At 36.2% G+C, this 10,472-nt stretch overlaps 1 protein-coding gene across 1 annotated transcript; it reads left to right on the forward strand.

The window, feature by feature from the left end:
- The first annotated feature begins 8,620 nt into the window (after positions 1 to 8,620).
- LOC113311206 (aspartic proteinase nepenthesin-2-like) lies at positions 8,621 to 10,048 on the forward strand. Its single transcript, XM_026560051.1, has one exon. The coding sequence runs from the start codon at positions 8,621 to 8,623 to the stop codon at positions 10,046 to 10,048; it is 1,428 nt and encodes a 475-aa protein (XP_026415836.1).
- The last annotated feature ends 424 nt before the right edge of the window (positions 10,049 to 10,472 follow it).

A 10,472-nucleotide genomic window follows, 5' to 3' on the forward strand; every position in this document is an offset into this window, starting at 1 on the left:
ATTCATGACTTTCATCACTTGGTAAAGATAAACTTGGTCGAAGCGAAAAGCTTACCAACACATATTTCGAGATATAGATAGGCGAGGTATACTCGGCTCGAAATACCAAATGTGTATGATCTAGTATATATATATTTATAGCATATGACTTTTTTCTCAAAGAGTAGGAGATAGAATAGATAAACTTTTGAGTGACAGATAAGTTCAAGTCTCCACATACACTTCACGGAGCCTCATGGTAATACAAAAAGATGGATCAATGAAGATCTATACCGTGGAACACTCAAGGATTCATTATTTTGCACAAGCATATACAATAGCAATAATCCTTGGATACAAAAGATTTTAACATATCTTCCGTCAAGGGTTGACAATATAGGCTTAACTTTTGCATATGTAAAAATTCTATTCATTCTTAAACCAATACGTGAATACCGATCGTGAACGACTTTACTTTTGACAAAATATGGGACAACATAGTTCACGAACGTAAACACAAATATCCCATAACAAGTTGCAATATAACAAAATCAAAAATATTGCAAAACATCATCCTCCAAATAGTTTTAGAATTTTAAACCAAAAAACCTAAGAACAAGAAGATGAAAATAATAGCTATGTGCAGTCACAATCATCGTTATTCAAAGCACTAGTTATTCTTCCAACTAAACCAAAAAGAAGACATACTAGGCATAATCAAGAACACATGTTACGCATCTTCTTCCTCATCAGAGACATTCCAATATGCTTTAATTATGTTCAATTATTCCTTAAACTCGGTAAACTTCGTCGCAACCAAAGACAATTGTTCTTGAACAAACTTCAATCTTGAATCAACCTTACACACACCTTTATGAATCTTTAGAAGAAGGCTCATGGTAGTAGGATCACTAAAATCAAGAGAAGCGATTCTTTGTCGCTTGCAATCATTTTCCCTTATGCGCCTAAAGGTACACGGACATACCGGTTTGGGGACCCCAAGAGAATTTCCAATTGGATCACACCCACGATCACGGCAAATTTGACTAATCAAGCAAGGGTAACCCAACATCTTGACGGGTGAAGTCATCGAAATCATTTGAGAGATAATGAAACCACAAATATCGAGACTTGAAATACTCGAATCAAGGAAATAGACCAATTCCGCAAACTCGTGACTCCACCAAGAATTTTCAATTGTGGAGGGACAAAGATTAGGGATGCCAAGTTTTCCAAAAGCCATCAAAGAAATACTAAGATCATTAGTAGGGAACTTTCCTTGACTCCAAATGACCTTCTTTCCACAAAGCCCAACCGAGATATCATCACAAGATGGACATTCATCACTTGGTCTAGGAAGCCGTACGTTCCCTAACGGGATTTTGGTAATCCTTGAAATTAATTCTCTATCAACAAGAAACCTTTCTCTACCAATCATGGATTTGAATTCCATCTTGTTGTAATCAACATCATGAATATTGGCATAGAAAATCCTTGTAAGAGAATCGAATCCTTGACCAAGACCATCAAAGATATTTCCAAGCTTGAATTTTTTAAAGCATACCAAATCCTCTTCATGCCCACTATAAAAATCCAATTTCTTTTCTAGGATGAAACCTTTTGAAGAAATCTTATCAAACACTCTAACACAAGAATCATCCACAAACCTAATTCTAAGAGAGTTTTGGTCACAAGAAAAATTCAAGCTATAGATTTTTGGGTTTTTAGAATTCCTTTTAGTGATTCTAGAATTCATCATGGGACTAGAAATATGAAAGGATCAAGAGAAAATTAATTACTTGGATTGAATCTTGAACACCCTTTCTTTCAATTTTTCCAAAGAAGCTTCAATGGAGGAAGCACACAAAACCCTAAAAGTTCACGTCCGCGGACGGGTGATGAAGAAGACTAGGGTACACGGACTTCTTCTTTATAAGGCCACACATGGGCTTGGACCCATTTATGAACCGCGACCTATATAGGAAAGATAGGATTTTCTTAGCCATTTGCACATTAAGGTTTGTGCATTCCGTGACAACACACATGTGAACGACAACAAATGCAATAAAAAGTTAAAATTGATATCTAACCAATGAATAACAAAACTATACACAACTCAAACCATTTGTTACCCCATATCAAGATATATACAGATGGGGAAGTGCCAGCCTTGTTACCAAGAGGCATAATGCGCAGAGGAATTCTCATGCGACATTTCTGGTTTATATGTGTGAACAGTCCCTGTAGTATAATCAAAGTAATGATGATATTCAGGGTAGTTAGAGCTTTCTATCCTTCGTTTGTTCTGGCTAGAAGAAGGATAATTCCGATTTCTGAGTTGCACAGTATTAACATATTTAACACATACATAACCCTTTTCGGAGTAATTCTTAGACTTAACAGATTTAAGTTTTTCTAAGAATTTAAAAACGCCTTCGAACGCATTAAATAGATCTTTATCAATTGATCCGTTACGATAGTATTCCTCAAAGAGATTAAGAGTTAATTTAGTGAGGTCCCATATCCTTGAGCGTTTTGAGCGTTTTCTCAATCTTCCCTTCTTTTTATTTTTTCCTTCTGATTGATTCTTAACATCTAAATCTTCCCATTTAGATAAAGTAAGATCATCATGAGAACCCAGAGGTTTTAACCATAATAATCCTTGAACAATCTTTAAGGAAATCTGGCATGCGCTACAGATGCCAAGAGAAAGTTTTCCAAATAAATTTCCCATGGGACAATTTTTAAGGAGCGATCAAACACAAACTTATTAGGTTTAAGGTGTTTGTCTTCTCTGATACCAATTGAAAAAGCGGGGGTCTAACAACACCACCCAATATTTCACTTAGCAATCTGTATGGAAAAACTCGAATATACTTTCAAGAGAATCAACAAGACTCAATCAATTGAAAGTATATCAACGAGTTTATATCTCTCTCTTGATTTAATTTACTCAAGCAGATCCTGCGAGTTCTAATCAAATACAAGGAATAACTTGGACGGTACCAAAGACCAATGTGCAAGGATCAATCAATATCAATCAACAACCAAAGGTTGGATTTCCAATTGATTGATTCAAACGCACAACTTGTATTATTTCAATTATATAACAAATATAATGCGGAAATAGAAATAACACAGACACCAGAATTTTGTTAACGAGGAAACCGCAAATGCAGAAAAACCCCGGGACCTAGTCCAGATTGAATACACACTGTATTAATCCGCTACAGACACTAGCCTACTCCAAGCTCACTTCGGACTGGACTATAGTTGAACCCCAATCAGTCTCTTACTGATCCAAGGTACAGTTGTACTCCCTACGCCTCTGATCCCAACACGATACTGCGCACTTGATTCCCTTAGATGATCTCACCCACAACTAAGAGTTGCTACGACCGAAAATCGCAGGCTTTAACAATAAACAAATCTGTCTCACACAAACAAGTCTATCAAAGGATCAATCTTTCTCCCACAGAAAAACCCTAAAAGTTTTTGTTCCGTCTTTTGATAATAATCAAGATGAACAGGAACCAATTGATAATCCGGTCTTATATTCCCGAAGAACAACCTAGATTAATCAATCACCTCACAACAATCTTAATCGTATGGTAGCGAAACAAGATGTCTTGGAATCACAAACAATGAGACGAAGGTGTTTGTGATTACTTTTTATATCTTTCCTATCGGAGAACTCTCACGATCTCAAGCCAATCAATATGCTTGTAACGTTACGATAGAAGATGCAAGATCAGATCACACAACTACGATAAAAGTAGTATCGGTCTGGCTTCACAATCCCAATGAAGTCTTTAAGTCGTTAACCTGGTTTTAGAAGAAGGAAACCCAAGGTTAAAGGAGAAACGACTCTAGCACGCAAACTAGTATCACACGTAAGGTGTGGGGATTAGTTTTGCACAATACTAGATGTCTCCTTTATATAGCCTTTCAAATCAGGGTTTTTCCTTAGTTATAAAGCAATCAATATTCACCGTTATATGAAAACCTGATTTAGATCCAAGCTAATATTCTCAACCGTTAGATCGAAAACTTAGCTTGTCATACACAAATGACTGGACGCTTCTAGGTTTGTTAACCACACCCATACGTGTACATTGTTGGTTCAACAATAGTCTACCCAAAGAGGTTAAGCATATGAGCACTTCATACCAACCATGTTCTTCTTCACCATAACTAGTTCAATTGACTCAAATGAACTAGTTAAGATAGTTGTTCAATTGCAAGGAAATCTTATGTAACTACACAAGACACAATTGAAGCAAAGATTATTTGATTCACTCGAATCGGTTCATGAACTTTAATAGTCACGGTTTGCAAATGCATTCCTTAGTCTTTTAAGATTAAGTTCAGAAATCATCTTTAGATATATAACGTTCTCAAGTTCGCAGACTAGGTTCGCGGACTTAAGACACCGGATAGAGTTTACAAACTCCAGCAGAAATTCTCGGGTTCGAGAACTACGCCGGTTCGCGGACTTGGCTCACGCAAGTAGTATGTCAACTCCAGCAGAAATTCTCGGGTTTGAGAACTTCGGCAGTTCGTGGACTTAGCAATTTCCATACTTCCAGTTCTCTTGATCAACAAAGTTCGAAAACTTCGGTTCCAGGAATCCATTGGTTATGTAATCTAAACTCTCATTCCAATCATTGAAACATTCTTAGAGGACGTTATACAGTTGTTACACTATTTCTCGTCAAAGCAATTTTCAAAGTGATTGAAATATTCATGACTTTCGTCACTAGGTAAAGATAAACTTGGTCGAAGAGAAAAGATTACCAACACATATTTCGAGATATAGATAGGCAAGGTATACTCGGATCGAAATACCAAATGTGTATGATCTTGTCTATATATATAGCATACGACTTTTGTCTCAAACAATATGAGATAGAATAGATAGAATTTTGAGTGACAGATAAGTTCAAGTCTCCACATACCTTTCTGTCGAGAAGTTCCACCCGGTTCCTTGAGTAGATCTTCTACTTGTATGATAAATCGCCATGAAGTCCTTGAGCTCAACTACACTTACTATCCTAGTCCGAGACTTAGCTATAAGAGACTAGAAATCAAGACTTATAATTTTGATCACTAACATTGACAAACATGCTTGAGATAGCAACGCATGCGAGTTTGACCGTGCAGTGCTCTAACATTATGAAGACAAAGTTTGTAAATTGAACGAATCTTTGTATGGTTTTCAAATAATCACGTAAACAAAGACATGGAAAATTTGATCATGTGCTAATGTGTAGTGGATTTAAGTTAATGAATCTTACAAGTGTATTTACAAGTAACTTGTTAAGGATGCTTGTGTCATTGTATGCGTGTATGTTGATGATATGCTTATATTTGATACAAACATAGATGTGATTAGTTCCACTAAAAACATGCACTGAATGAGAATGTTGACTAGAAAGACTTAGGCTCTTTTGATGTAATCTTAGGGATGAGGATTAGAAGATAATCAAAAAATTATAGTCTTAGTCGTTCTCATTATGTTGAATTTGTGCTTATGAGATACAATTAGTCTGATTGTAAGCCTGCGTATACTCCATACGATTCTTCTTGTAGACTCGAGAAAAATAAGGGTAATAGGGTATCTTAACTTGAATACTCAAGAGTTATAGGATGTCTGATGAATTTAACGAACTGTAAGACTCTAGACATTTCCTATATTGTGAGTAAGTTAATTATATATACATGTAGTCCAGAATAAGAGCATTGGGATGCCCTTAGTAGAGTATTATGGTACCTAAAATACTCTATTACCTTTTGTTTGATTTATGAAAGGTATCTTGTTGTCCTTGAGGGACTTTTTGATGCAAACTGGATAGTTTACTCAGAGGAGTCTAAGTCTACGAGTGGATATGTTTTCACTCTAGCAAGAAGGTTTGTTTTTGGAAGATTTTCAGACAAACATATATTTCTCAATTCATTATGGAATATGAGAGTATTGCGTTAGATATAGCATGAGAGGGGGCCGAGTGCCTAAGATGCTTTTTAGAAGACATTCCTCTCTGGCATAGGCCTGTGCCAGCTATATCTATACACTGTGTTAGCCAAGCTATAATAGCTAAAACTAAAACTAACTAATCTCAATCGGTGTTATTTCCACTGATTGGATAAAGTCCAAGGAGAATATTGCACAACCTTTTACGAAAGATTTATCAAAGAGATAGTTAGAAATGCATCGAGGGGGATGGGGATTAAGCTCATAAATTAAACTTGCCATGAAGGATACTCAACCTTGCTGACTGGAGATCCCAAGATCAAGGTTTCGAATGAGACAACTAATTTGTGGTGGGTAAAGGTAAACACTATCAGAGAATTTCATTCTTTGTCCCTTCCCTATGGTGTAGACGTGATAGTGTGACTGCATGTGAAGGATGACTTTTAAGAAGTCTTAATGAGTTCTATAGTTTCAATTTAAGATTGAAGTGGGGTATAGCAGTAACACTCTTTATGGAAACTCACCTATCTGAATGAGGAAGTGGGGCCGCTTCTTATGAGAATATGAGATTTGATTCTCTAGAGCATTCTGAGAAACAGGTTATGTCCAGGGACAAATTGGACAAAACGACACGAGCTTGGCAGCAACCTTGGAGATATCATCCGTGGTTGTTATCGCAAATTACATCAAACGCTAGCAGTTCAAGACATAGTTCACTGTCTCTAGAAAGTAATTCCGGTAATATCTCACTAAGCAAAGGTTCAATCCCTCATGGACACATCTGCCTAAAATGGTATTTCCTTCGCTATTTATGTGATTTTCGTTTTGATGGTTTTGGTATTACTGGAACTTAGGACCTAAGGGTCGCTAAGGGTTTACTAGGTCATGTTTTTTCACTTTGGTGAAAGGAACCTTTAGTCTCACTTGTGAGGAACTAAAGATGAAAGCTCTCTATACTATATGATTTTTGCAATCCATAGTATGACCCTGGGGTCAACACACTGTTGTGCAAGGGAGAAGACGTTTGAATGGCTAGTATGACTTCAACATGTACGATATGTCTGTTTGTTTAGTCAGTTCGGGTCGTGAGATTGGGTTGTTAATTTACCAAGATCTATCTGTGTTTTCGTGTTTTGTTGAATTTTCATTCATGTGGGGGATTCTTGGAAAACGATTACTAAAATACGATTTTTAAAAGTTTAAATTAAAATTATAATTTATTGTTTTCTTTTGTTAATGAAAAACTTATTAGTCCCACATCGTGGAGTTTCCACTTTTTAGTTGTTTTAAGAGACTATATAAGCTTTTAGTCCCACATCGCGGAGTTCATCTTTTTAAGTTGTATTATTCCATTATATAAACAGATTCACTACTTTTGTAAAATCTATGGGAAAGGGGTTGCTCTATAGTTTAGAGGGACCCCTAAGGAAAAATATTTTATAGCGTTTCTTAAGCGTTCGCGATTTTCCTTAACGGTTTTTTTTCGGAGTTGCCAAGCTCAAATTGAGCATCTACTACATATGCTAGTAGTAGGTGTAGTAAGGTGTTTTATCCTGGAGATATCCCCCCCTTGAGGGCTATAGCATCACTCTTGAGTGTATCCGAGCGCTAATGTCTTACGGGCAACGTGTTGAACACGTGACTCACTCTGTTTTTCCAAAGTTTTGCTTTGTTGCTGTTGCGGAGATTTGGAGAGCTCGTCCGTTTCATCAAATCGATCACTTCCACTATAAAGGAGCTAAGTATCAATAACTTTTGCTTATTTGATTTTTTCCTTATTTTTGATTATTGCACCCAACACTACAGTAGTAGTACTACTGGCATGCTCGATAATGAACTTTTTGTGCCGGTAGTGTACTTAAAGAGCACTCTCTATATTTAAAATGTTGATTAAAATTTCAAATTTGGGGGATATTGTGCGCCAGTTTGGTGAAAGTATGAATACCATGCCGATTAGGTCCTTGCCGGCATGGTATTCATACTTTTACCATGCCGACATTGAGTTTTTTTACGCATAGTAATGGTGAATTTAATGAAAAAAATTTGAATTTCAATACATTAATACTTGTACATGAGTATTTGGTGCAACTTGTTTGTTCAACTTGTTTACTTTCCTGAATCGGTTTTTCACCTAAACCTTCATGATCATAAATAACTTTATTTAAAATTATTGTATCAACAAATTCAAATATAACGATTTATGCTAATCATTATCAAACTAATCTATAAATTCAACTAAACATAATTAATTACTAAGTATAATTAACGACAGTAGATTAAAAATTATATAAAATATAAGGATATGGGTACGTGCAGATTACTATTTGAATCCTTAATTTGTCTTATTAACATTATCCCCATTTAATCAGTATATCCCCATTGCGCGTTAGCGTAAAATCTCAACGGAGAATCCAAAGACCAATCTAACCGTTTCAATAGGTATTGAAAAGTAACTAGAAGGAACTAAGGCATTTAAGAAAGTAATTAATTATTACATTAATAAGATTGCATATTAATTACTAAGATTTTTACATAAATTTGCATGTTTTTATTTTATAGCTTTTCTGGAACAAAATGTACCACTTGAAAAGCAGATCTCTACCAGCACGAAAAGACACTAAGATTCAGAATTGCATACTGCGTCCATAAAAATCCTTTCTAGATCACAAAATGGTTAAAACAACACCCGCTTTTTTCATTCTTCTTCTAACGATCACTACTTATGTTTCACTACTATTAAATTCAGTCATTGCAGCTAATCCAAAGAAAGGGTTTACTTTGAGGATGATTCACAAAGACTCGAAAGAGTCACTTTTTTCCGATCCTGCTGAGGATATTCATTTGACAACAGAGGATAGAATACAAAAACTCATGGAACAATCCAAAAGTCGAGCACTTTACTTCAGGTCCCAAATATTACTCCATAGACAAAATGCAACAAGCTCGATGATAAATCCCGATGTAGTACAGGTGCCGGTATCTTATGACCCAGCAATGTGGTACGTCGGAATGGTAGGTATAGGTACATTTACTGATAGATATTTCAGAGATTACTATTTGGTGGTTGATTCGGCTAGTGATATGACGTGGGTTCAATGCAAAGGTGCCACGCATATTTTCTATCAAGAAGTTCCTCTTTATCCTTGGGAGGATTCAAAAACATATCGTCCCCTTCCTTGTGGGGATCATAGTATTCTCTGCCCTGGCGATAAATGCAATAAGGAGGGCCAATGTACCTACGAAGCAAAATATTCGGATGGTGGATCTTCATCTGGTGTTATAGCTCAAGAAACATTCACTATATTCTCAAGTGCTGGTGGCGTTGAAAGTGTTCAGATACTCATGGGCTGTGGTTTCAACCAAGCAAATTTTCTCGATTTCGGTATTAATCATTTCAAGAAAAAGCCTGATCTTATTGCAGGAGTACTTGGTTTAGGAAGAGGACAGATTTCTTTTCTAAAACAGCTAGGTGGTCATGAACAAAATAAATTTTCCTACTGCTTTGAGTTATATGGTATTTTCTTAAGCAACACGTATTTAAGGTTTGGTGAAGACGCGATTATCGAAGGTCAAGTACATACAACTCCCATAGTTGAGAACCTCGTTCACAAATCGTTTTATTACTTAAATCTAGAAGATATCAGTGTGGGGAACAAGAAGGTAGGTTTTGTAAAAGCAGATTTTGAGATTAAAGAGAATGGAACCGGCGGTTGCATGATAGATTCAGGGACTCAGTATACGATTATGTATAAAGATCATTTTGTTAGACTTGCAAAGGTTGTAGTGGAATATTTTGAACAGATTGGTATGCCTCGTGACGAATCCACCAATCTTCTTTGCTTTGTTAGACCGAAAGAACGGTCGTTTACACTTCCGCACATAACATTCCATTTTACAGGGGCAAATTATGTTGTTTCAGAGGTGACTTCTCTATTTCTATGGATGCGTGGTAACATGTGTTTACTTATGGGTAGCTATGATGCTGTTGATTCCCCGGCTTTGATTTTAGGAGCACAACAACAAACTAATAAGAGGATATTGTACGATAATTTTAATATGAAACTCTCGTTTGTCGATGAGATATGCAAATTAGAATGAAGAGACAACGCAACGAAGTCGGGATGGTCTTAATGTTTAATGAGCATGCATGTGTTCTTCCAGCCATGAATAAAACATATCGATCACTTCTTTCGGAATTTTAATAAATTTTATTTCTTAACTTCTTTAATTACCATTGCTTGCTTTTTATTCTACGTACTCCCATCTTCATAATTCTTTCTGCTTTTCTTTCTGCTGGATGGAAATAATGAACTTTGATATTTTTCGCAAAAAGAAAAGAGTTTAGACACCACAACTAGTACAATGCATGTAGTGTCATGTCTATCTAAACATAACCAAGTATATTACCAAATATGCGCTATAGTGTCATCTGCCAAGGACGACGGCATGTGAATCACTGGAACCCCGTCTGCGTATTTCATATACACATTTGAAAGATTGCGGCCACCAGAAAAACACCCAA

The sequence above is a fragment of the Papaver somniferum genome, chromosome 9 (genome assembly GCF_003573695.1).
Source record: "Papaver somniferum cultivar HN1 chromosome 9, ASM357369v1, whole genome shotgun sequence".
Taxonomy (NCBI): Eukaryota; Viridiplantae; Streptophyta; class Magnoliopsida; order Ranunculales; family Papaveraceae; genus Papaver; species Papaver somniferum.

Coding starts and splice junctions, on each gene's coding strand:
- LOC113311206 (XM_026560051.1), top strand. CDS start 8,621: ATGGTTAAAACAACACCCGCTTTTTTCATTCTTCTTCTAACGATCACT.